Raw genomic sequence first — 27,506 nt, forward strand, 5'->3', positions numbered from 1 at the left:
TAGTAGTTATATTCTTGTATATATGAGCAGTATTATAGTAGTTATATTCTTGTATATAGGAGGCAGTATTATAGTAGTTATATTCTTGTATATAGGAGCAGTATTATAGTAGTTATATTCTTGTATATAGGGGCAGTATTATAGTAGTTATATTCTTGTATATAGGAGGCAGTATAATAGTAGTTATATTCTTGTATACAGTGAAGGAAATAAGTATTTGATCCCTTGCTGATTTTGTAAGTTTGCCCACTGTCAAAGACATGAACAGTCTAGAATTTTTAGGCTAGGTTAATTTTACCAGTGAGAGATAGATTATATAAATAAAAAAAACAGAAAATCACATTGTCAAAATTATATATATTTATTTGCATTGTGCACAGAGAAATAAGTATTTGATCCCCGACCAACCATTAAGAGTTCAGCCTCCTCCAGACCAGTTACTGCTCCAAATCAACTTGGTACCTGCATTATAGACAGCTCTTACATGGTCATCTGTATAAAAGACTCCTGTCCACAGACTCAATTATTCAGTCTGACTCTAACCTCTACAACATGGGCAAGACCAAAGAGCTTTCTAAGGATGTCAGGGACAAGATCATAGACCTGCACAAGGCTGGAATGGGCTACAAAGCCATAAGTAAGACGCTGGGTGAGAAGGAGAGACAACTGTTGGTGCAATAGTAAGAAAATGGAAGACATACAAAATGACTGTCAATCGACATCGATCTGGGGCTCCATGCAAAATCTCACCTCGTGGGGTATCCTTGATCCTGAGGAAGGTGAGAGCTCAGTCGAAAACTACACGGGGGGAACTTGTTAATGATCTCAAGGCAGCTGGGACCACAGTCACCAAGAAAACCATTGGTAACACATTACGCCATAAGGCGGGATTCACACGACCGGGTCGCGTCCGAGCCCGAGTGCCGGCCGGTAAAATCGGCCATTCTGCCCGGCCGGTTTGCATAAAGTTATGCATCCGTGCCGGGCCGGGCAGATCCGGACAGTGACATCAGCGGCAACTCCTGAAGGGGAATCCCCATGTGTTCGGGGATTCCGCTTCAGGAGTTTCCCCTGATGTCACTGCCCAGATATGGACAGAGACATCAAGCGCTCTGTCCAGGAGCGGAATCCCCGAACACACGGGGATTCCGCTCCTTCAAGGAGCTAAAGTGCGGCTAGCACATAGCAGAGCGGGGAGATACCTCCCCGCTCTGCTATAGTGGCGTCGCTACAGTAGTAGTAGCAGCAGCAGCTGCTGCAGCTGCTAGCGGCGCCATCAAAGGTGTCGCCGGGCCAGGGCGCTTTTAAAACAAGCAGGAGAAGGGAGCCAGCGCAGCGCTCCCTTCCACCTGCTGTACACCCCGGCCCTGCCACACCGTGTACAGCGATGCCATTCGTCAGAATGGCATCAACTCCTCCTCCTCACATGCACTCTGCGCTGTGAGGAGGAGGAGATAGAGCGTAAGAGCCGGAAAACTCGGCCGTCACTCGGGACACATCCCGGTGATGGCCGGGTATTACCCGGCCCCATAGACTTCTATGGGAGCCGGGTACCCGGGCGAAAATAGAGCATGTCCTATTTTTTGACGGGCGGTTTTCCCGGCCGTCAAAAAATCGGTCGTGTGAATAGCCCCATTAGGGGTCTATTATTCCTAATGCAGCCGGGTGCCGGCCGATTTATGAACGGCCGGCACCCGGCCGGGAAACCCTGCCGTGTGAATGAGGCCTAATGGATTAAAATCCTGCAGTGCCCGCAAGGTCCCCCTGCTCAAGAAGGCACATGTACAGGCCCATCTGAAGTTTGCAAATGAACATCTGGATGATTCTGAGAGTGATTGGGAGAAGGTGCTGTGGTCAGATGAGACTAAAATTGAGCTCTTTGGCATTAACTCAACTCGCCGTGTATGGAGGAAGAGAAATGCTGCCTATGACCCAAAGAACACCGTCCCCACTGTCAAGCATGGAGGTGGAAACATTATGTTTTGGGGGTGTTTCTCTGCTAAGGGCACAGGACTACTTCACCGCATCAATGGGAGAATGGATGGAGCCATGTACCATCAAATCCTGAGTGACAACCTCCTTCCCTCCACCAGGACATTAAAAATGGCTCGTGGCTGGGTCTTCCAGCACGACAATGACCCGAAACATACAGCCAAGGCAACAAAGGAGTGGCTCAAAAAGAAGCACATTAAGGTCATGGAGTGGCCTAGCCAGTCTCCAGACCTTAATCCCATCGAAAACTTATGGAGGGAGCTGAAGATCCGAGTTGCCAAGTGACAGCCTTGAAATCTTAATGATTTACAGATGATCTGCAAAGAGGAGTGGGCCAAAATTCCATCTAACGTGTGCAAACCTCATCATCAACTACAAAAAACGTCTTTCTGCTGTGCTTGCCAACAAGGCTTTTGCCACCAAGTATTAAGTCTTGTTTGCCAAAGGGATCAAATACTTATTTCTCTGTGCACAATGCAAATAAATATATATAATTTTGACAATGTGATTTTCTGTTTTTTTTTTAAATATAATCTCTCTCACTGGTAAAATTAACCTAGCCTAAAAATTCTAGACTGTTCATGTCTTTGACAGTGGGCAAACTTACAAAATCAGCAAGGGATCAAATACTTATTTCCTTCACTGTATAGGGGCAGTATTATAGTAGTTATATTCTTGTATATAGGGGGCAGTATTATAGTAGTTATATTCTTGTATATAGGGGGCAGTATTATAGTAGTTATATTCTTGTATATAGGGGCAGTATTATAGTAGTTATATTCTTGTATATAGAAGGCAGTATTATAGTAGTTATATTCTTGTATATAGGGACAGTATTATAGTAGTTATATTCTTGTATATAGGAGCAGTATTATAGTAGTTATATTCTTGTATATAGGGGGTAGTATTATAGTAGTTATATTCTTGTATATAGAGGCAGTATTATATTAGTTATATTCTTGTATATAGGGGGCAGTATTGTAGTAGTTATATTCTTGTATATAGGGGGCAGTATTATAGTAGTTATATTCTTGTATATGGGGGCAGTATTATAGTAGTTATATTCTTGTATATACGGGCAGTATTATAGTAGCTATATTCTTGTATATAGGGGGCAGTATTATAGTAGTTATATTCTTGTATATAGGAGCAGTATTATAGTAGTTATATTCTTGTATAGAGGGAGCGGTATTATAGTAGTTATATTCTTGTATATAGGAGCAGTATTATAGTAGTTATATTCTTGTATATAGGGACAGTATTATAGTAGTTATATTCTTGTATATAGGAGCATTATTATAGTAGTTATATTCTTGTATATAGGGGACAGTATTATAGTAGTTATATTCTTGTATATAGGAGCATTATTATAGTAGTTATATTCTTGTATATAGGGGACAGTATTATAGTAGTTATATTCTTGTATATAGGGGCAGTATTATAGTAGTTATATTCTTGTATATAGGAGGCAGTATTATAGTAGTTATATTCTTGTATATAGGGGGCAGTATTATAGTAGTTATATTATTGTATATAGAGGGCAGTATTATAGTAGTTATATTCTTGTATATAGGAGCAGTATTATAGTAGTTATGTTCTTGTATATAGGAGCAGTATTATAGTAGTTATATTCTTGTATATAGGAGGCAGTGTTATAGTAGTTATATTCTTGTATATAGGGGGCAGTATTATAGTAGTTATATTCTTGTATATAGGGGGCAGTATTATAGTAGTTATATTCTTGTATATAGGGGGCAGTATTATAGTAGTTATATTCTTGTATATAGGGGCAGTATTATAGTAGTTATATTCTTGTATATAGGGGGCAGTATTATAGTAGTTATATTATTGTATATAGAGGGCAGTATTATAGTAGTTATGTTCTTGTATATAGGAGCAGTATTATAGTAGTTATGTTCTTGTATATAGGAGCAGTATTATAGTAGTTATATTCTTGTATATAGGAGGCAGTATTATAGTAGTTATATTCTTGTATATAGGGGGCAGTATTATAGTAGTTATATTCTTGTATATAGGGGGCAGTATTATAGTAGTTATATTCTTGTATATAGGGGGCAGTATTATAGTAGTTATATTCTTGTATATAGGAGCAGTATTATAGTAGTTATATTCTTGTATATAGGGAGCAGTATTATAGTAGTTATATTCTTGTATATAGGGGGCAGTATTATAGTAGTTATATTCTTGTATATAGGGGGCAGTATTATAGTAGTTATATTTTATTATAGTTATTGCTGGTAGGTCACAACTCGGTCAGGTTGTGAGGGCAAGTATTAACTATGTAATTACTGTTTTTTGTATGTATTGTGACTGGAATTGCCCTTTAATGTTTGTAACCAGGAGTACAAAATAGGCTGTAAAAAAACAAAACAACTGCATCTGTGACAGAATGGAAGAATTAGGATTCGGACTCCCGTGGATTTCCATGTTATTAAAATAATCTGACTGTTCCATAAAGAAGCAATGGAGATAATGTATAAACACCTCTGTCTATACCCCTCTCTGCCCTGGGTCTACCTGCTGTGGACGTGTCTGTGTCCGTCTTATCCTCTGTCTATCAGAAAGTGAAAAGAAGAACTGTGACGTCACGGCCGCAGGGTACAATGACGTCAGAGCCGCAACGGGGACGCGCTTACTGCACCTGAGTGGGGGGCGGGACTAGCGATCGAGGGTTTCCCCTTGCGTGACGTCACCAACACATCTCTGATCACGCCCCCCTCGTCTCCGATTAGTCCAAGGGCTACGAGAGCGCGTACGCTGACTGTTCGCCTCTCCCCTTCAGGTGACGCACTGGACAGCTGGGCCGCTTGTCTTTCGTGCTCGTTCCCGCGGCTCCGGATCTCTTCAAGATGGCGGCGCTAAGCGGGGGTTCGGCCGAGGGGCCCTCACTGCTCAACGGGGACCTGGAGTCCGAGGCCGGGAGCTTGAGCGGAGCCGGGGAGATGTCAGCGGCTGGGGGTTACCCGGAGGAGGTGAGGGGGGATGCAGGGGAGAGTACCCCAAACCAGCGGGGACCTGTCTGTCAGATGCTGCATAGATAGGATGCCCCTGCATGTCGTGACATGGGGGTTACTGTACACTTGTGTGTTTTCTTATGTCGGTGTCGTTACCTGCGGGGATCTGTCATCACGGTATTGTTATTGTATGTGACATGTTCATTGTATCTATAGGACGTGTAATAGCATCTCATCGTGTAGTATTACGTGCTATCGTGACACCGGTGTATTGTTTGTATGTTGGTTGTAGTTTTTTTTGTACATATCGTGACATAATCGGTGTCTGTGACGTATTCATAAGGCTTGATAGTGTGTTATGTCCCCCTCTATTTTATATATATATATATATATATATATATATATATTACATCGCTACAATGTCATGACACAGACACACACACACACACACACACACACACACACACACACACACACACACACACATTTATTTCTTTTGTCTGTCATGAACATTGTAGTATTGTCTATGGTATTTGTATATGTCATGACATTGTAGCGCTGTATTGTCTATATCCTGTTTTCTTTTGTGTATTTCATTATACTGTAATATTTTCTTGTGCTTTTGTGTCATGACGCTGTGTTTGTGTGGCTACATCTCGACCGTCTACCGGTATATATGGAATACGTCATGACATTAAAATGGTGTGCGCGAGACCTGTTATAAAAGTGATTTTGTAGTGTTTGAGGTATCACAATAGCACGGTATTGTGTGTAACAGATTTAGTTGAAATGTTTTTGTATGTCATGACATATAGTATTTTGTGTTTGTGACAAGTTAAAATCTGTTTTGGGTCATAGAATGTGATGTGCCCGTCATGACATGCTGCTGTTGTACATGTTTGTCATGATATCTAAGTATAATCCATGATACAGAACATATCATGTGGTGTTGTATTGCAGGCCGTCATGATAAGCAAATCTACTAAGTATTGTCATCGTGTGATGCTGTTGTACCGATATCATGACATTGCGGTATTACATCTGTCCTGTTATTATATGATGATGTAGTATTTATTGTGTGTGGGTTTGACAGCTGAGGCTGCATATATCATGACATTATGTTTTGTGATATATCTATATTTTAATTTGGTAATTGCGCTAAAAATGGCGGCATCCGTAACGCTTAACTAATTTATTCCCAGCAATTACCGGATTATCTTTTTCTTATTGATGGTTTCATTGCTTATAGTTTATAATCATTCCGTCCTGCTTATGGTGGAGAACTGCTCTCCATGCACTGACTTCCTGCAGGGGGGAGAGCTTGTGCTGATACACAGGAGCCAATCAGAACAAGCAGAGCTGCAGTTTAAGTCCAGGAGGAGGAACAAAGCATCAGCTTTAGCCGTGGATTTGAACCTACCAACGATGCCATTAAACAATGCAGCTACTGTAGATCCTGATCATAAGCCGTGCCCTAAGGATCTAACACAGACTAAATGTCATTGTTGCTTATAGCAACCAATCCGAGCACAGCTTTCATGTTCAAACCTGCTCTGGAATAATGAAAGCTTGGATCTGATTGGTTGCTATAGACAACAGTGATATTTTTGATCTGCACTAGTTTTATGCAGGAGGTCAATTCTGAGGAGGCTGTGGCCTTGTTGCCCATATCAACCAGTCATCGTTTCATTTTTCCATTACTCGGTCTGCGCCTTTTGTCTATGAGCTGGGACCCCCGCCGTCACTACAATAAGCAGGATACGTGACAGCGACAGGATTAGTGTCAGATTGGTAAGGATCTGACTGCTGGGACCCCCACCAATCATGAGGGTCCCTGTAAATGGAGGGGTGATCGAGCATGCGCGCTACCTCTCCATTCAAAGTCTATGGGACTACCGGAGAAGAGCGATGTAGTCCGGTGTCTCCGTCAGTCCCAGAGACTTAGATGAAGCGGCAGCTCTGCCTCCACTTCATTCCAACCAGGAACACGGAGCCTCCTGATCGGTGGGGGTCCCCACGGTTTGACCATCACTAATCAAACATTGATCACCTATCCTGTGGATAGGCAATTTTAGTTTCATTCTTGGGCCAAAATCTTTTACGGGTCCATAGATTGTATTTTGGACCCCCTGGTCCTCCTGTGAGGCCTCCTCTTCTTTCCTAGAGGTAGTCCTATGTGACCTCCGTAATACGCCGTGCATTGGAGCATACAACACGTATATATTGCAGGCAGGCTAATTCAACAAATTCTGAGTTAATAGAAAAAGGGGTGTCCACCATTCAGGACCCTCCTCTATTACCCAGAATGCATAGCGACTGCAGAGGATCACTGGTGGGCTCTGCGTGTCCGTGTAGTACATGGACAGTCCATTGATTTCAATGGGAACTGTGTAGTGCTCTATTTTCCCTGTGGTGGCGCTGCAGGGAAATCGAACAATTGCTGCCCCGTTCCCGCACAGATTACAGGTGATCGGCTCGTCAGTGGAGCCATCTACCAAACTGGACAACCCTTTGGTTTTAAGAGCGCTGTCTGTATTTGTTTCCAGGGGGTCGTGCTTTGCTTGACTGGGGAGACCAGTTTGGCCCGTGGTATCTCATGGGTAATGGGTCAGATCCAGCCTGTGCACTGCATCATGGGAAATATGGTGGAGTTTTACTTGTACTATCATGTCGTTTCCACAGGTGACGAGCGGCGCCAGTTTTTGTCTATAATTGCTCTTGTTACTGAGCTAATAATTCTTCCTGGCCCCCGGTGTGGTCAAGTTGGCTCTGAAGATCTACAGAATTTTGCCCATTTCATATTTATATGGCATTTTTAGTCTTGGGCACATGCCCATGTTGGCGACCAGTAGAGATGAATCAAACCTCCAACCTATAGAATACAATGGGGGAAGCTCCAAATATTGAATGTAACCCAATGGCTGTACAGCCCGAGCTACTTGGTGATGTCAGACGGTCGTTGTCGTTCTGGGTGGCAATGCAGTAAGTTGGAGGTTGTCCAGTTTAGAAGACCCATTTCCATTCCCCCTATTTGGGAATTCTGAGTTAATAGAGGGGGGTCTTCTGTTCAAGATCCTCCTCTCTTGTAACAAAGAGTGATATGAATGGACACTATGTAAGGGCCTGTTCACATCACCGTTCGCTTTCCGTTCCGGGGTTCCGTCTGAGGTTTCCGTTGTGTGAACCCATCAACGGAAAGTGGAAGTGACAGCAGGTTTCAGGTTTTCCGACGGAATCAATAGCGTAGTCGACTCTGCTATTCCGTCGGAGAACCGGAAACCTGCCGGAATGGCGACGAACGGAAACCATTAGCGATGTTTCCGTCACCATTGAGATCAATGGTGACTGAAACGGAAGCTGTGCTGTCACTTTCACTTTCCGTTGCGGGGTTCACCCGACGGAAACCGCCGACGGAACCCCGGAACGGAAAGCGAGCGGTGATGTGAACAGGCCCTTATACTTCATTTCCCCCGTGCTGGCGCTGTTGGGAAATCGAACCCTTACTGCCAGGCTTCTCCACAGATCACAGCTGATCAAGCTGGGGGGCCGTTTTGTGATCTTATTGTCAAGAGACCCTTCTAACAAGTGGAGAACCCCTTTAAGCTAGGGTATAAATGCTTCTTTGTTGGCGTGTGGCAAATCTGAACTTGCAAAGACTTGTGCAGTTCTTGGCATATGGCTGCCATTCGATGGTTCTTTAGGCCATGTTCACACGCTGAGGATTTAGGAACGGATCCGCAGCATGTTCATCATTGAATCTGCATGTGAATGGTCTTCACCCTCTCTGCTTGCTGTTACTTAGTAGGAACATCAATTGTTTACTTCTGAGGGATAAAATTCTGTCCATAGTCGTGTGATGGCCACTCGGGTGCATCGCTCGCTGCAGGGTCATGAGATGGACACGCAGGTGCATCGCTCGCTGCAGGGTCATGAGATGGACGCGCAGGTGCATCGCTCGCTACGGAGTCATGAGATGGACACGCAGGTGCATCGCTCGCTGCAGGGTCATGAGATGGACACGCAGGTGCATCGCTCGCTGCAGGGTCATGAGATGGACACGCAGGTGCATCGCTCGCTGCAGGGTCATGAGATGGACACGCAGGTGCATCGCTCGCTGCAGGGTCATGAGATGGACACGCAGGTGCATCGCTCGCTGCAGGGTCATGAGATGGACACGCAGGTGCATCGCTCGCTGCAGGGTCATGAGATGGACACGCAGGTGCATCGCTCGCTGCAGGGTCATGAGATGGACACGCAGGTGCATCGCTCGCTCCAGGGTCATGAGATGGACACGCAGGTGCATCGCTCGCTCCAGGGTCATGAGATGGACACGCAGGTGCATCGCTCGCTCCAGGGTCATGAGATGGACACACAGATGCACGGTTCGTTACAGTGTTGATCAGATCGGTGTTTTCAAAGGATCCCAGCACCTGTGTGCACGTCACATGACCATGGACAGAATATTATCCACTGGAAGAAAACAATGTTCCTACTGAATAACAACAAGCAGAGATATTGAAAACTGGATAGCCTATTGGAAAATGTTATAACTTTTTTAAAAATAACAATTTGCTGAAAGTGGAATATCCTTTTAAGACTGTTGGACCATAAATTTCATGGTGTTTAAAAGGTGGAGATTCGCTTTTTAAATACAAAATATTTTATATAAAACCTCTGTATTGTATCGTTTCTGCATTTTTCTAATATACTTTTTATATCAATTCTTCGTATTGAAGATCTCTGCTTGCTTTCAAGAAAAGGGGATGTTCTAAAAAATAATTTATCCAGTCCACACAGGCCTATGGATGTATTTTACATGTGACATTTTGTTTTGTTTTTATTGCCGATTTTTACCTGCACTAATACATTGTAACAAACTCTCAGTTTCTTAAAGGGGAAATGCACTTAAAAGACCTGACAACCCTTGCGGAAGTTACAGAAGCGGCTACAATGGTAGTTGTCAAGAAGTATAGTCCCTCTCCAGCTAATTATTGCCTGACCGGGTTAATATACTCACCAACCTTTTGAGTTCCAAATCGTGGTGCGTATTAAACCCCACCCCTTTTCTATTCGACAACACCCCAAAATTATAGAACTGCCCTTTAAATGCAAATTAGCATAAACCCTGTCTGCTTTGTGAGACCTTCGTGATGATATTGGCGCGGTGACTCCCTGTGATGGATTTGGGGAGTGCACATAATACGGTATGATTCCATTAATCCAGCATTAAAGGTACCTCCATCGATGCCAGATTATCAAGTTTTTTGACGCTCATAGAAAAGTAAATAAAGATCTCGTATGGGCAGAGCTCCTCTATAAAGCAAAGCCGGATAACGTGCTGTTCCGATCACCTTTGTTCGATGGCGTCTCCTCGTTGGTTCTCTGCTCAGAACCAACGAGGAGACGTCTTCTGGTCGTGTGAGATTCCAGATCATCTTCTGTGACTGTCAGCATTTTTGGACTATTGGATGCTGGATGAAAGGCATTTTAACGCTAGTATGAAGATAAAACTGCAGATGTAGCAGAGCTGAGTTTATTTGGTTCTTTAGCTGGTCAGTTAATGTCTATGGAGAACGTTCGACGCTCCCATGATGTTGGATGACAGGGGGCTGCTTTGTTACGCTACCCAGGTAGTCTGGACGCACTAATTGGGCACCGTCTGCCACCGTTGCCATGTAATTATATGCTTGGTCTCCAGGACAGGTGCCGGTAGAGTATGCGGCACAATTATTCTCCATTATGGGACTGTATTCCTCTTTGTATCCATGTTGCTTCCACGGATACTCCCATTGGGATCCATCGGCACTTGGGGATAAAACGGTTTATAAATGTGAGATACTGGGATTCTGCTCTCCACTCCGGAGATCTTCTGAAGACCAAGAAAGTGTCTAGATCTAATCCAAAATGCCACCTCGGGTCTCAATCAGGTGGGTGACCATCGTAGTGGTTGTCCATTAGTGGTTGACTTGAAGGACCGAGATTACTATAGATGATTGAAGTTAGTCTATGTCTCCAACGAGGGGGGCGGAGGCGGGGGGCACAATCTACCTTCCCTCTTTCGTCATGTATTCACTGGGAGCCATGTAACCTACAAGGATAAATTTGAAGTGTGAAATACCTGGAGGAAATATAAGGCCCTGTTTACACTGAGTTTTTTGACACGGAAAACGCGGCAAAAACGGCCAAAAACTCCTCCCATTAATTTCAATGGGAGGCGGAGGCAGTTTTTTCCCGCAAGCGGTAAATCCGGCTCACGGGAAAAAGCGACATGCCCTATCTTTGGGCGTCAAACCGCATGCAGCCAGATTATGACCAGATGGAATTTTGAGGTAGATTTTTCTGCCTGCAAAAAAACTCTGTGAACAGGGCCTAAAGCATGAGAAGAACCCAAAAATTCATGAAGACAAGGAAAAGTATTTAATGCTTTAGCGAAGACTTTGAGAATACAACGATGAGGTTCCTTGACCACATGAAGTTGAACATAGAAGCACACCTGACCGGATTGAAGCTTAAAGGGGTTTTCCAGGATTAGAAAAACATGGCTGCTCTTTGACTGAAACAGCACCACACCAGTCCACGGGTTGTCTCTGGTATTGCAGATTGGTTTTATTAAAGTGAATGGGTCTGAGTTGCTAAAGGTGTGGTGCGGTTTTTGGAAAAAAGCAGCCATGTTTTTCGAATCCTGGACACCCCATTTAGGCTACACGGCCACTTTGGTCGCACAAACTATGTGGCGGCCAAAGAACTTTGTGTTGCCCAAAAGTCAATGTGGTCCTCGGGTACCTGTGACACCACAGTCGGAGGGAATTCAGACCCACAGGACGCGAAGTGACCAAATTAGTGAACGGGTTCTTCGTGCTGGAGTGGCGGGCACTTCAGGGGGTGAGTATCTGCTAGTTTATTATGCAATGCTATCCCCTGCCCTGATAAGTCCTGGATAACCCCTTTTACCCATCATCATCTGTTAGGTCTCTCAAGCTTTGTGTGCGATTCCAATGGTGGACATCTCCGGGAAGCTCCCCATGGGTTCTAGAGTATTATGGAGCTCCCATGACCTAATTGATTTAGAATTACCCAACGCCACTGATGGCATTTTCTGATGTCTGTTATGCCGATATCCTCGTTTGGCCAACAGCTATTCCTACCAACTCCACCATTAACGGGCACCAGTGGCTGAACGTTCATGTTTTCCAATAGGGAGAGGGAAGTAAGTCACTGCCAGAGTCCTTTGGGCCGTGAGAACAAGAATCAGGCGTTTTGAAATCCAGCGTTCCCAATCCTTCTTACCTCCCACCTCTGCCGTCAAAGGAAGAGTCGTAAGGCCCCTTACTCATTAGTCGGCCATTCCCGTTGGGTTCGGACGACTTAATCTAAACGTGCAGATAACACTACTAGATAAACCGTAAAGGCCCTTTTACGCGGGCCAATGATCAGGCAAACAAACGTTCATATGATCGATCGGCCCTGATCATTGCCCTGTGTACCTGTTATCGATCACATCTAAGTTTCAAACTCTGAGACACGCAGGACCCGCTGCCACTGAACCGGTCAGTGCCGCTAAACTGATGGATACAGGTTTCAGTGGAAGATAGAGCTGCTGTGTATCCAGGTTACAAAGCAGCTGTATCTCAAAGTAAATTCTTATTTTTTTTTTACTAAAAGTGCCACCAAACACAGACATTTTTATTGGTGTACATGGCCTTTAATGTTTTCACTGGAAATTAAAATAACCATATGGCAATCCGACTATTTGGCAGTTCATGAGTCACGGATATTCACACGAAGGCCGGATTTACATGACCGAGTGCAGTTTTTCACGTCCGAGTTGGACCCGTTTTCACAGATCCCTCATAGGCTTGAGTCGATCGAGGGATCCGTGAAAACTGCAGAAAATAGGAAATGTCCTTTTTTTCAAGGGACCCTTCAAACGGTCTGTCAAAACAACGGCCCTGTGAACGTCCCCATTGAAATAGGTGTCTGTGTGACGTATACAACGTTTGTGTGAATAAGCCTTATAGTGTAGCTAAACGTTTGACAAACTTCTGAAATGTCATAGTGACATGTCAGAAGTTTGTATTGGTGGGGGTCCGAGCACTGAGACCCCTACCAATAGCTAGAATGAAGCTGCTGAAGCGCTCATGTGATCGCTCAGCTGCTTCGTGTCTGATCGGCTTTTTCCGGAAATAAATGTATCGAAGTACAGACTCAATAGAAAGTCTATGAGCCTGTACTTCGATACATCGGCTTTACGGAAAAAGCCAAATAGACACGAAGCTGCTGAGCCCTTACGCGAGCGCTTCAGCTGCTTCGTTCTAGCGATTGGTGGGGGTCTCAGTGCTCGGACCCCCACCAATACAAACTTCTGACATGTCACTATGACATTTCAGAAGTTTGTCAAACGTTTAGCTACACTTTAACTAGAAGATCTGTCCGCATCAGAAAACCTGCTTGATGATGGTTTCCACACAGCAACCGGTTCCTTGCTGCAGTGTAACAACAAACATTTCAACATTTTATTTAATGTTAAAACAAAGCAAAATGTTCAGGTATTCTGAAATTAATATCTGTGCCTATGAGTGAAGTTGGCACCTAGTAATCTGGAAGAGTCACACGCAGTAACTATTTGCCTTTGTGAAGAAAACTACCCTGTGCCTTATTAGGGCACATAGACGTCATAGAGGAGGGTTCCCCACTTGAGGCACCCCCTCTGAGCCAGAAAGGAGATTATATATATATATATATATATATATATATACACATGGTCAGCCACCACTAAGCCCAGGGGAAGCCCGTGAAATAACAGCTGATTATAGGGGGTTAGAGACGCTCCACCACAGAACCCTATGATGGCCTAAATTTGGTTTAGTAGAACTGCAGCCATAACGTGGACGCTAAAATGGAGCTACACTATATGGAAAAAAGTATTGGGACATCTCCACGTTACTCTACAGGAGCTTTTATGACATCCCATTCTAAATCCATACACATTAATATAGAGTTGCCCCCCCCCCCCCCCCCTTCTTCAAATAAATCAGCTTCCACTCTTCCTGGGGTTTTCTACAAGATTTTGGGGCGTCTGTGGGTTGTTGTTGTTTTTTGCCCACTCCTTCTAAAGAACACTTGTGAGATTAGACACTGATGTTGGAGGAGAGGTCCGGGCTCATAATCTCCGTTCTAGTTCATCCCAAATGTGTTCGATTGGGTTGTGCTCAGGACTCTGTTCGTCCAGTCAAGTTCTTCCACACCGAACTCCCCCAACCAATCAACCAGCTATGTCTTTATGGACCTTGTGCACTGGGGTCAGTCATGCTGGAACAAAAGGACGAACCCAAAATGTTTTATATGCTGAAGCATCAAGAGTTCCCTTCACTGCAACTAAGGGGCCGACCCCTGAAAAACACCCCCATAGCATTACCCCTCCACTAAACTTTACAGTGGGCACAATGCAGTCAGGCGGGTAACGTTCTCCTAGCATTCACCAAACCCAGACTCAACATCAGACGTGAGACGGGGAAGTGGCACCCCGCGGATCACGCGAGACGGGGAAGCGTCACCCCATAGAACACTTTTCCACTGCTCCCGAGTCCACTGGCTTTACACCCCTCCACCCGACGCTTAGCATTGTGCTTGGTGATGTAAGGATGGCATGCAGCTGCTCGGCCCCCATGCCATGAAGCTCCCGGGCACAGTTTTTGTGCGGAAGTTAATACCAAGGGAGGTCTGTTCTGTGTACTCTGCAGTTATTGGATCAGCAGAGCGTTGGTGACTTTTCTGCACTTGCTCCTCGGCGCCCCCGCTCTGTAACGTTACGTGGTCTGCACTTTGTGTCTGAGTTGCTGCGATTTCTTCCACTTTACAATAATATCACCCACAGGTGATGTCCGATTTCTAGGAGGGAATAACTTTCCGGAACTGACTTGTTACATCGGTAGCGTCCTATTACAGGACCGCGCTGGAATTCAGTGATCTCGTTATTACGACCCGTTCTATCACTGATGTCTGTAAAGTGACTGCAGGGCGAGGGCCGGGTGTTATACACCGGGGGGATGGGACTGAAGGAAACACCTGAATTCAATGATTAAGATGTAGGACACCTACTTTTCTCCATATACTCTATTGCCCCCATTTGAAACTGGAGGGGCCGCACTGGATACATTTTGTGCATTTGCTCTACATATAACTTGGAGTTTGAGTTTTTTTGTTTTTGTTTTTTTATTTTTTTACGTTTCCTTGGAGTGAAGTTGTTTGTAGTCTCTAATAAAGTGCAGTGCTTTGTGGATCGTCCCTCTGAGCTTTGCTGCTCTGTATTGCTGACAGAGGCCTCACCGGAGGGGGGAAAAAAGCGCTGACAATGGGGCTGGCAGCTGTAATGATCTTGGGAATAGCGAGCAGCAGCGTCTTTAACCGCCCGTCCTCCTCAACCAACCTGGATCCACCCGCAGCTGAAACTCTGACTATTAATCCTTCAGCCAGACACAAAAGGTGTCAGGTGTTGTGTCCGACGCTCCATTGTGTCTGCAGAATCTCACCTCATCGTAGAAATCTCCAAAACCGATCAGACGGAAAGATCTTCCCTTTATACGAGGAGTGTCCATAAATATAGACTGGTTATTATATGCCAGTCTGAATGATGCCTGAGGCTGGGTTCACACGACCTATTTTCAGACGTATACGAGGCGTATTATGCCTCGTTTTACGTCTGAAAATAGGGCTCCAATACGTCGGCAAACATCTGCCCATTCATTTGAATGGGTTTGCCGACGTACTGTGCAGACAACCTGTAATTTACGCGTCGTCGTTTGACAGCTGTCAAAAGATGACGCGTAAATGGACTGCCTCGGCAAAGAAGTGCAGGGCACTTCTTTGCCACGTAATTTGAGCTGTTCTTCATTGAACTCAATGAAGCACAGCTCAAGATTTACGAGCGTCTCAGACGCCTCGTAAATTACGAGGAGGAGCATTTACGTGTGAAACGAGGCAGCTGTTAAGTCTGTCTTTTCACACGTAAATGCCTCTCATCGTGTGAACATACCCTTATGATGATCACCGTGGTATAAAATCTGTATTGATCTCCCAGCACAGGACTGTGGCATGAGGACCTGTGAGCAGAATTGTCCATCACATTGCAGTCCTACATTCAGCTGCTTTGATTCTTGCGAATGCCGCCATTTTACCGTGTATTTATTGGCGACTCCATGACGCCCTTTAGCCCTAGCCTTTTAAAGGAGTTGTCTCGCTAAGGCTAACCCCAGTCCATATGCCCAATTGGGGTTTATGGAAATCCTGGAGGGGGCACCTGCTCAGGGCCACCTCTAGGCACCAGACGAGAGCCGCTCATGCTCTGGACCCGGCCCATCCATGTATTACGTTTATTTACTTGGCATCTACTACTACATTTTACCTACAGCGGCATTGGTTTCCTCACTGATTCACATGGCATCCGAGAGAAAAAGAATTATGAATGTCGTATTACTGAGGTTTTAGGGGAGACTTCAGTACCTTTATGGTGACACATGGGGTGCCTATCCATCATACAAGAACCATAAGGACTCTGTTAGGACCGTCCTAAGGTTGGATTGTGCCACTTTATTGTATGCCCCCTGTCTTATGCTGTACATTATAGTGCCCTGTAGCCGTATTCTATGCCTGTAACTTTTATAGGTTTGGGCACCAAATGTATGATAAGGGGTGCAAGCATCAGAACCACTGGTGCCCCCTTTAGTGGTAAGTGATCCCCCTGAAGTCGGCCCTGGACCCTGTGTGCAGACGGCACTGCCAAATACATGGACCCTTAGAGAAAAAAAGTTTATGAAATTAAGTTGACTTGAACCACTAACGAAACACATGGGATTATCCCACATTGGGCAGTAGAGCGGTTAGCCTGGCAGCGGTGCGTTATAAACCAGCCCCAAGTATCAGGACACTTCTCACCTGGTGATACGTCGTCTTCCTTTGGGCAGGTGTCATTTAGAAACTCCTAATCCTCGTGACGCCTACGATGCTGCGGGGCCTGAAACCTGGAGCATGGAACTAGTATATCTGGTTAGTCTCAGCAGACTCATGTGTGAGAACGACCCCAGGAATCCTGAGGAACTCAACCATTACAGCTCATGCAAGGTCTGCTGCTCATATAAGTATCATTGTGAATCTGAGAGAAGCAGAAAGGGCCGCAGCCCCTTCTCTCTAGGCGTCAGTGGGGATCTAAGCATTCAGACTTTGTCATATCCTAGTGGTATGCCCTAAATGTCTGTGCGGAAAAACTTTAAAGCGTCTCTGTCACCACATTATAAGTGGCCTATCTTGTACATGTGATCGGCGCTGTAATGTAGATAACAGCAGTGTTTTTTTTATTTAGAAAAACGATCATTTTTGACGGAGTTATGACCTATTTTAGCTTTATGCTAATGAGTGTCTCAATGGACAACTGGGCGTGTTTTACTATATGACCAAGTGGGCGTTGTGGAGAGGAGTGTATGACGCTGACCAATCAGTGACAAATCAGCATCATACACTTCTCTCTATTCATTTACACTGCAGATAGCGATATAGCTATATCACTATCTTCAGCCACATACACACACACTATAACGTTACTGCAGTGTCCTGACGGTGAATATACATTACCTCCAGCCAGGACGTCATGTGTATTCATTCTCCTGACCACTTCTGTAGCGTCTCTGTGATGCACAGCACAGCGAGATCTCGCTGTGAATGACCGTTTACAGCGTAATCTCGCGAGACTACACCTGCTATGCTGTAAATCACAGAGACGCTACAGAAGTGTCAGGATTCTGAATACACATCATGTCCTGGCTGGAGGTAATGTATATTCTGATTCTGATTGGTCAGCGTCATACACTCCTCTGTACAACTCCCACTTGGTCAAAAAGTAAAACGCCCAGTTTTCCATTAAGAAACTCATTAGCATAAAGCTAAAATAGGTCCTAACTCCGTCAAACATGATCATTTTTCTAAATAAAAACACTGCTGTAATCTACATTACAGCGCCGATCACTTCATGTACAAGATAGGCCACTTATAATGTGGTGACAGAGACTCTTTAAGACCATCACATGCTTTAAATGATCAAGTCAATACATTTGCTAAAATAAAGGGTGTGTACATTTTTGCAGCCCTTTTTCTTCATAGCTCCAATGCATTTAAGGCTCCATTTACATCTTGTTATTGCCGTACGTCTATCGTGTACGTCAGGAAAGTCTCGATGTACACCATAAACGTTTTTATAGGGCTGCATTATTCAGACGGAGACTAAAAGAGTGTCCTTTTGGCGTCTTTAAGGCTGGAATAACGTCGGTATAACTTTTTTGAAGGATGGAATAGTGTGGTAGACTGCGCTATTCCATCCTGAGGGATCCCACAGAAAAAAAACAAACACCACACGGTATAACTTTTTTAACATGATTGGCTATGGGTGACGGATGCCATGCCATTATATGTATACCTTGGGGAGCTCCCGACATCACTGTCCATATATGGACAGTGATGTCAGGGGGTTCTCCAGAACCGAAATCTGGGGCCAGAGTGCTGCTGACGCTCTGGCCAGGGATTCCGGCTTGGAAAAGCTCCAAACGGCACTGTCCGTAAATGGACTGACCTCACTAGCAGTGCCTGAGTCCCTGGCAGAGCGCTAGCTGATCTACCTGGGGACTCCAGCGCTAGGGAAGCTCCTGATTTCACTGTCCTTATATGGAGAGTGACTTCAGGGGGTTTTCCCCACGCCAGTCTCTGGGCGATGTGTCTCACTGTATGCCATACAGAGGAATACATCTGGGCCTCTAGTGAGAGGTATACATTGGGAGTCTTCCCAACATATACCTCCGTCGGAAGACCTAAATGTGATGTGAATGGGGCCTAAAATCTAAATTTAAGCAACTTTGCAAATAGAAGAAAACTGACTCCGGTGCCATCTACAGGTGACTATCCTAAAAATTATTGTGAAACGATTCTTGAAACAAACCTCTATTTATTGGCCACAACAAAGACATCCATAATGTAGATGGAACAGTTTTGGTGTTTTTGCTCCTTGTCAGTACAGGGTAGGGATCTCATTTGCTGTGTGAGAGGTACCAATTCTGCTTGTGGAGATTCAACTAGTAAGAGGAGTATTTAGGGCATTGCTCCCTGGGGGGGGGGGGAAATAAACCAAAAAACCTAGACAACTGTTTCTCTAGTACCACCTATAGGTCACTACCAAGCCAATGTCCAACCTTTTTTTTTAAGGGGGTATACCAAATCAAGACATTTTATGGCATGTTCATGGGACCTCTGGGATCCGCAGCGACGTAGAGTACAGGGGTTTGCCCCCTCCGTCCCGCATGGTGAGGTGGCTGCCGCACGCAGGTGTAGAATTAATAATGTAGAGGTGGCCATTCATTTATATGGGGTAATGGAAACATTAGAGCACATTTGCTCGGCTGTTGTCGTAACTCCTAAAGTTCAGAATGGGGAAACCCACAAGGGACAAGGATTAGGCGAGCTCCATTCTTAATTCCGGAAGAGGGCAATCTTGCATAATTTTTTCCCAGGAAGCATTGCCCTTAAGACACCCAACTAGCTGGATCTCTGCAAGGAGAATCTGTACCAGGGGTAGAAACGTGTTTGTATGGGATGGGGATGATCTGGAGACTCGCGTTGTCGTGGAGGTACCATGATCCAACTCTTTGTGGGACTATTGAAGTGTAAGGACCGTGCCTGTACAATTGCCGCTTGTCTGTCAGCACTGGTTGCGTGAGTGGACTCTGCCGGATAAAACCGCTCCGTGACAAATGTGTTTATCACTTTCTGTTCTCTCTCCGTTCTGCAGATCTAAACACGATGAGATGTCTCTTGGCTTCAGTTTTATTTATATTGACCTTTAATCCTTTAGTGATTCCTATCATGCAAAACAAAGATCAAGGGTACTTGTCTTTCTACGCACAACTGAGCGAACATCTGTGCAAATAGTCTCCTATTAATGTCATTCCAAGGCTTTTATATTAAAATTTGTGTTTTTAGAAGCGTTGGGAGTATTAAAAGGGTTGTCTGGTTTAGAAAACCTTTTTCAAATATTTCCTATTAGGGAATTCTGAGGATCAAAGAATGTCTCTCACTCTGGAGGACCCGACGTGTATTATACAGACAGCCTATTGATTTCAATGAGAACTGTGTAATGCTTCATATTTCCTGCGGGGGCATTGCTGGGGAACTTAACACTTGCAGCCAGGTCCACGTCCCCCCCTTACAGTTGGCTGCCGATCACTGGGGTATCCTAAGAGTGGGACACTCTGCGATCAGCTTTTCCTTAGGGCACCCGTCTAATAGAAGGGGAGGTTCCAAAGTGGAGAGCCTGTTTATAATGATTTAATTTATGGCCGCTGCAATGAAGAACACTTATTACAGGACTATAAAACTTTTTTGTTCAGGTTTTTTTTAAATCTTTTTTTTTTATTTTTCTTCCTTTTCAGATCTGGAATATCAAGCAGATGATTAAGTTAACGCAAGAGCACATTGAAGCCCTCCTAGACAAATTTGGAGGCGAGCACAACCCCCCCTTAATATATGTAGAAGTAAGTGAAAGATCATCACCAGGGCTGACATCTATTTTTTTTTTTTTTTTTTTTTTTACAGCTTCCATATTGTAAAATATTGCTTTTTGTATTCGTGTAGGGGGTCACTATTTTTGAGGCCCTGTCAATGTGTCATATAGGGAGGTCCCCTGCTCAGCACGTCACCTATATGAGCCAGAGCAGAGAGCCACTTAAAAAATGTGGCTTTCACACTAGTACATGTATGCTATGGATGGGAGTTTAATGGGTTTTCCAGTTTAGAAAACCCATTTCCCTATTCGGGAATTCTAAGGCAATAGAGGGGTCTTCTCTGTTCAGGATACTCCTCTTTGTCAGAGTGGAGAGCGGTTATAAAGAGCGTCTTTCCCTGTCCTGTCCTGTCCTGCATTACATAGACCGCGCATTAAGATGAATTGACACTGTGTAATTCTTCAACTTACCTGTGGTGGTGCTGCAGAAAAAAATGAACGCTTACTTCCAGGTTTCACCATAAATCAAGTGGTCCCAGCAGGGGCTCCCTCTGTGATCTGCTTATTGTCAAAGAGCCCCTTCTGACCAGTAAGGATTGTCCAAATGGAACAACCCCTACTTTAACCCCGTAGAGGCAATTACAGGGGAAATAAGCAGCAATATAAGCTGATGACTAGGGGTCTCGGGTGCTGGACCCGGGCTGATCAGCTGATAACTGCAGCATCTCTCATTTACAACGGGGTTGTGTCTGATGAGAGAATCCCTTTAAGCACCTAGTGCTCTGATCCCACTAGTATATTTCCTTTACTATTCCAAATTAATTGGCGTTCTGGACTATTGGGTTACAGATTATTGGATTTTCTTTTCTTTTTTTTAAGATTTGCATTCATGGTCAAATACTAAACGAAGACCAAGAGAAATCCTCTGCAACCAATCCAAAAAGCTGTCACGGATCCAGTATTTCTCCCTCTGTGTTGTGGAAACTGCGGCAGAAACTTTTCATAAAAACTGTTTGGAGTTTCCAAACAATTCTGCCTCATCCTTCAACTTTTTTATCTCCCCGGACAGTTTGGCCGAGCCGCCTGTTTACTGTCTGCTCGCCTCCCACCTAGTCCACTGTTATACTGCAAATTTAAAGGGCCACTAACACTAAACTGCAGCAGTATTATATCCTGCCGGAGTATTAGAAGAGAAGTTGCTGATATCCATCATCTATGTATGGAACTGACAAAGTAGGATTTATGGGGCCAGGGATTATTCCGGTCACTACAGCGGCCTCTCTACAGCCTGAAATGATACTGTATTAAACTTCACTAAATGGATCAATGCCAGGTTTATGTAAATGCCGGCTGGCTTCTGTATATGGACCCCACTTGAGGTCTTAGGGTGGGCCTTTGATTTGCAGACTGTCGCAGCCAATTGCCTGCCTTTAACCCAGAGGTTAGAGAAGCGTGATCGGCTGATCGCCGCAGTGGATTCCATTATTAAACAGGATCGGTCTTAATCAGGATAGAAATATTGTTGCTGCCTTTTCTTCTCCTATTTTTGTATTAGCAATTGTTTCATAAAGTCTTTTTATGTGTAACAATGACCAGGTGTTTATTTTTAATTGCTCCTCTCACAGGCTTATGAAGAGTACACAAGCAAACTCGATGCCCTCCAGCAGAGGGAGCAACAGTTACTGGAGTCAATGGGGAATGGAACGGACTCCTCTTCCCTGTCTTCAGAAATGACTCTCTCATCTGTCCCCTCCACCTTGTCTCTACCTTCATCTTTATCCGTCCTACAGAACCCCTCCGACCTTTCCCGAATTAACCCTAAATCTCCTCAGAAACCGATCGTTAGAGTCTTCCTTCCTAACAAACAGCGCACAGTGGTGAGTGTCGTCCTGACTTCAAACCTGAGCAAACGCTAAATTATACATTGGAAACCTGAAATGCAGCACTTGACTTCATCAAAGGGGTGCACATGCCATAGGGCCAGGTCAAGGGCCAGTAGGGTTATTGACAATGTCCAGGAAAGTCTTTGCCCCCTTTGATACTGTGTTACTGCACAATTGAAAGATATTTTTAGCAACTGTTATATTCATTCTTAAAGGTAACAAAACTTTTGACATGTCAGGGGTTTTGATGGGTGGGGGTCCGAGCACAGAGACCCACACCGATCGCTTAAAAACAAATCGGCAGAAGTGCTCGGCTGAGCGCTGTGCCGCTTATCTTCTGATTTTTTTCAAAACGGTGTTCAGACTTGCTATTGATATCATACACCGCTCCGAGGAAAGCCGATCAGAAACACAGCGCTCACCCGAGCTCTTCTGCCCCTTCGTTTTAGCGATCGGTGTGGGTCTCTGTGCTCGGACCCCCCACCGAAACTTCTGACAAGTCAAAAGTTTAGTTACGCTTTAAGAGAAGTCATCAATATCTGATCGATGAGGTTCCGACTCCCAGCACCATCGCCGATCAGCTGAGGCAGCCGGGAGAACTCCAGGCACAGCGCCGTACATTTAGTTGTGGCTGTGCCTGGTAATTCACTTGCAATCCTTTATACTGTGGGAGTTACTATTCATGTATTATAAGCCTCCCAATCAGCAGGTGGGATCTTAACTCTATGGATGAAGCCGAGTGTGCTGCTTCACGATGTCCTACATCATAGCCAAGAATTTTTTTCCCATTCCAGGTACCAGCCCGATGTGGGGTGACCGTACGGGACAGTCTAAAGAAGGCACTGATGATGCGAGGTCTCATCCCAGAATGCTGTGCAGTGTACAGAATCCAAGACGGGTAAGGATTTCCTCTTCTAAACAATTGTTTAATTTTCTCAATGGGGTTTGCGCACCTCAAACGCCCTGCAGGTATGTCATAATTGTCTGATAGATGGAAGTCTCATCATTGGGAAGCCGAGGCAGGAGACCGAATGGAGAGGTGGCATATATGAGGCTTTCTCCATTGAGGTTTGTGTGACATCACCCATTTGGTCTCCAGCTATATACAAATGTCGCCTGAGCTTCCCAGATAGGGGGCAGGGCACCCACGTTCTACCAGAGGTGGAACCTCCACCTATTAATTAAAGTATATTCGGTAGGTTAGTCGTAGATGTCTTTTATACCCGTGTATAAAATCTCTCCTTTACCCCAACAGGGAAAAAAAGCCAATCGGCTGGGACACCGACATCAGCTGGTTGACCGGGGAGGAGCTGCACGTGGAAGTTCTGGAGAACGTTCCGCTCACAACCCATAACTTTGTAGGTACCGTGGAGGAGTGTATAATGTAGACCAGGGGTCAGCAACCTTCGGCACGACAGCTCTTATAAAACTACAACTCCCATCATGCACTGAGAGCCGAAGGCTTTATTATTCCAGCCAAAGCCTGTTAGGGCATGCTGGGAATTGTAGTTTCACAATGGCTGCAGTGCCAAAGGTTGCTGACCCCTGATGTAGACAGTACAACAAATATACCACTGATATGTCCAGTAAATAATGTCAGGTCCTGACTACTATGCAGAGATGAGCGGCGCTACATAGACGCTGCTCCTCTTTTCTTGCGTTAATCTATCACAATCCTTAACATTTAGTGCTACCACATCATACAAGCACACCTCGGCTGCTGCAGAACGTCATAATTTACCTCCGATTCTACAGATCTTTGAAATGGATTAGTATTTCATGTCCATTAATAAGGGAACAGAATCTTTCCTTTACTCTTCAAAAACAGGTTCTGCAGCAGCTGAGGCGTGTCTTAAAATTCTTGTCCCAAGATTGACCTTTATCACTTATCCATAGGATAGCTGATAAATGTCTCATCGCTGGGACCCCTACCAATAACTAAAATGGAGGTCTCGCACCCTGTGTCCCTCTGCGGTGCTCCTCCATTTAAAGTCTATGGGACTGAATGAGACCGCTGAGTATTTGTCAGCCCTGTAGACATTGAATGAAGAGGCGGCACATACTCCACTTTTCTCTATAGTGATTTTACTATGGCAGCAAAAAGTGTTTAGTTTTTTTATTATCCTGAATATAGGCTTGTGTTTCCAGGTACGGAAAACATTCTTCACTCTAGCGTTCTGTGACTTTTGCCGGAAGCTGCTATTCCAGGGTTTTCGCTGCCAGACCTGCGGGTACAAGTTCCACCAGCGATGCAGCACGGAGGTGCCACTCATGTGCGTTAACTACGACCAACTCGAGTAAGTCCTCACGAGGAGAATGCTGCCATTAAGTGATGGCTCGAAGTTCGAGTTACACTTTGTCAGAAACTCTAAGGATACGTTAAACATTAAATTGAATCTCCACTTATAACATTCTTGTTTTTTGGTCCAAAATACTAGGCTGGCTAGTTCATTCATATAGAGTTATAGCCATAACCGTTCTGTTTTGTTTTTCTTCTGGTACACAGCTCCAAATCCCCTGCATAGGCATTGTTAAATGATAACCTGCAGGATGACTGCTGTCACCACTAGGGGGAGCTTACTGCATGCTATTTATACAATGAACTTCATAACCATATACAATAAGCTCTTTAGCTCCCTCTAGTGGTGACTACAGGCAAACAGAATTGTATCATTTATCGGTTTATGAAGGGAATTTGGAGATCCGACTGCTATAAAGATATATCAAGAAACCTGCACAGAAATGGTGGACGTGCAGAGTCTGTCTAACTCTGTCGCCTTTACCTGTAAGGGTATGTTCACACGTAGCGTAAACACTGCAGATTTTCCACAACTGATTTCATTGCGGAAAATCCACTATGTATTGCAGTAGCAGCAGAGTGGATGACATTTGAATAAATCTTATCCACACGCTGCAGAAAAAATCAGCCGAAAAAGTGTTCCTAAATTGACCTGCAGTGCGTTTTTGTTTTTTTTTTCTAAATTCTGCAGCATTCAATTTATGCTTCGGCTTTGTTGCTCTTCTGTTGCTGGTTTTCCCAATTGAATTCATTTGGAGGTAAAACCCAAAACAAGTCGCAAGTAGTGTGATTTTTGCATTGGAAAAGCAGCAAATCTGCCACAGAAATTGCAAATCAGAAAAAAAGGTTCATACTTACACCGGGTGTTGTCATAGCGACGCTTTCTTCTATTCTCCGTCCAGGCCGGCCTCCTGGGTGACATTTCATCCTATGTGACTGCTGCAGCCAATCACAGGCTGCGGTGGTCACATGGACTGCAGCGTCATCGGAGGTCGGGCTCCACGGAGAACAGAAGAAAGCGCCTCTGACAACAGAGAACGGGGTAAGTATTTTAACTTTTTCCCTGCAGTCTTTCCGCAGTGGCGGTCCCGTCTGAAAAACCACCACAATTTGATGCGGTTTCTCGGCTGGAATTCCCTGCGGGTTCCATGGCGGATCGGCCGTGTGCTTTTTACGCATTTTGCCCGCCCTGTGTGAATGTCGCCTAACAATTTATTTTGCTGTGATTCAAAATCCGCTGGGATGTTGCGCAACTCGTGTCTCATTTTTGTTTTGTCTCACAGTTTGCTGTTTGTCTCGAAGTTCTTTGAACACCACCCAATATCTCAGGATGAAGGTCCTTTCGAGGAGGTCAATCCTGCCGTCGAATCCTGTTCACCCTCCCCCCCTCCAGATATCAGCGGGTAAGGTTTGACAGTATTCTTGTCCTGTAGAACGTCACACGTAGAGGACGGCGGGCGGCCCATCCCCAGCTCTTATATGCGGGGGGTTTTAGACCACCATGAACCGGTGCGGCCGTCGTCCTCCTCCCTTTCTGCAGATGCCACTGTTTATTTTACAAAGTGCTCCTTGCAGCTTCTATAATTCTGTTGTCTTAATACAAGGAACAGCCAAAAAGGCAGCAGGCTGGAAATACTGTTCCGTGTAATCTGTCGGAGGGCTGGCAGTTGCTGTGTAATTTGGGATTATCCCCGGCGCTCGGTTGAGCTGTGATCTGTTAATAGAGCTGTTTATCTGTTTGGATTTTCTCTAATGCTTGTAGAGAATAGTCCGGTGAGCCTGGTGTCGCCCTGGTGGCTCTGCTTCTTTATTACACTTGCCCCAAAGATAAAACCGCTGGCGGCACCAACTCGCCCCCATACCATCCCCCACTATTGTCTGACCTAAAAATTACATAATAGAAAACCTATCTAATAAGGGATAAAGGGTATAATGCTCCCCATCATCGTATGAGGTTGTTGGGCAATTTGTCAGGTTTCGGCCAGCTTTTACCTTGTGTATTGCAGCGCGTTTAGTCCTTATAGCTCCATACTCTGTAGGTATAGGCACTTGTACGATGCCATGTTATAGACAGATTCAACCTTAGAAGCAGAGGAGAATACCTCTATATGAAATTGGAGGCATGCGGAGGGACAGCATGTCCCCATAGACTTCTGTGCAACTTGGAGTTTGTACAGAGCTGTCTGCATGAGCCCTTAAAGGGGTTTTCCAGTCCCTAAAAATTGATGGCCTTTCCTCAGGAAAGGCCATCAATGATCGGTCAGGGTCCGACACCCGGGATCTCCACCAATCAGCTGTTGAGGGGGACTGCTTCTCCTCCATTTCTACTGACTCACTATGAGTCGCCTACACGGATGTAGCGGCGATTTACAGGCATTGCTGCCGCCTTCTCCTATTCACTTCAATGGGAGAACAGGCTGCAGTACCTGTGAATCGCTGCTACATCCGTGTCGACGATTCACAGTGAGTAAGAAGTGAAGAGGAAGCATCGCCCGTACGAGCGCTGCACCCCCTTCAAAACAGCTGATCAACGGGTGTCCCGGGAGTCTCACCCCGACTGATAAGCTATTGATCGCCTATCCTGAGGATAGGCCTTCAATTTTTAGGGACTGGAAAACCCCTTTTAAACTGACTATACATATTAGATCAGTGTTGGCCAATCCCATATATTTATGTGAGGATCAGTCAACTGTCTAATGGAATTTAGCTTGCCTGAGCCTTTTTGTTCTGTTGGGAGATAAGGCACCACTGGTGATACTTAGGGAATTTTGAGTTAATAGAGGGGGGGGGGGGGGTCCTCTGTTCAGGATCCTCATCTCTTG

General features: G+C 44.9%; 1 protein-coding gene across 4 annotated transcripts in view; it reads left to right on the top strand.

Annotated features, from left to right (window-relative positions):
* The first annotated feature begins 4,780 nt into the window (after positions 1-4,780).
* BRAF (B-Raf proto-oncogene, serine/threonine kinase) overlaps positions 4,781-27,506 on the top strand; it is a 75,709-nt gene continuing 52,983 nt past the window's right edge. For 3 of the 4 annotated variants that reach the window (XM_075855873.1, XM_075855874.1, XM_075855877.1), the window contains exons 1-7: positions 4,782-4,985; positions 20,432-20,533; positions 22,128-22,379; positions 23,180-23,283; positions 23,641-23,743; positions 24,534-24,682; positions 25,968-26,087. In XM_075855873.1, the coding sequence (XP_075711988.1) occupies positions 4,863-4,985; positions 20,432-20,533; positions 22,128-22,379; positions 23,180-23,283; positions 23,641-23,743; positions 24,534-24,682; positions 25,968-26,087 (953 nt within the window). In that variant the 5' untranslated portion in view covers positions 4,782-4,862. Of the gene's footprint in view, positions 4,986-20,431; positions 20,534-22,127; positions 22,380-23,179; positions 23,284-23,640; positions 23,744-24,533; positions 24,683-25,967; positions 26,088-27,506 lie in introns of all 4 variants that reach the window. The other variant, XM_075855875.1, reaches the window with a different exon arrangement.

Source organism: Rhinoderma darwinii, chromosome 3, assembly GCF_050947455.1.
Source record: "Rhinoderma darwinii isolate aRhiDar2 chromosome 3, aRhiDar2.hap1, whole genome shotgun sequence".
Classification (NCBI taxonomy): Eukaryota; Metazoa; Chordata; class Amphibia; order Anura; family Rhinodermatidae; genus Rhinoderma; species Rhinoderma darwinii.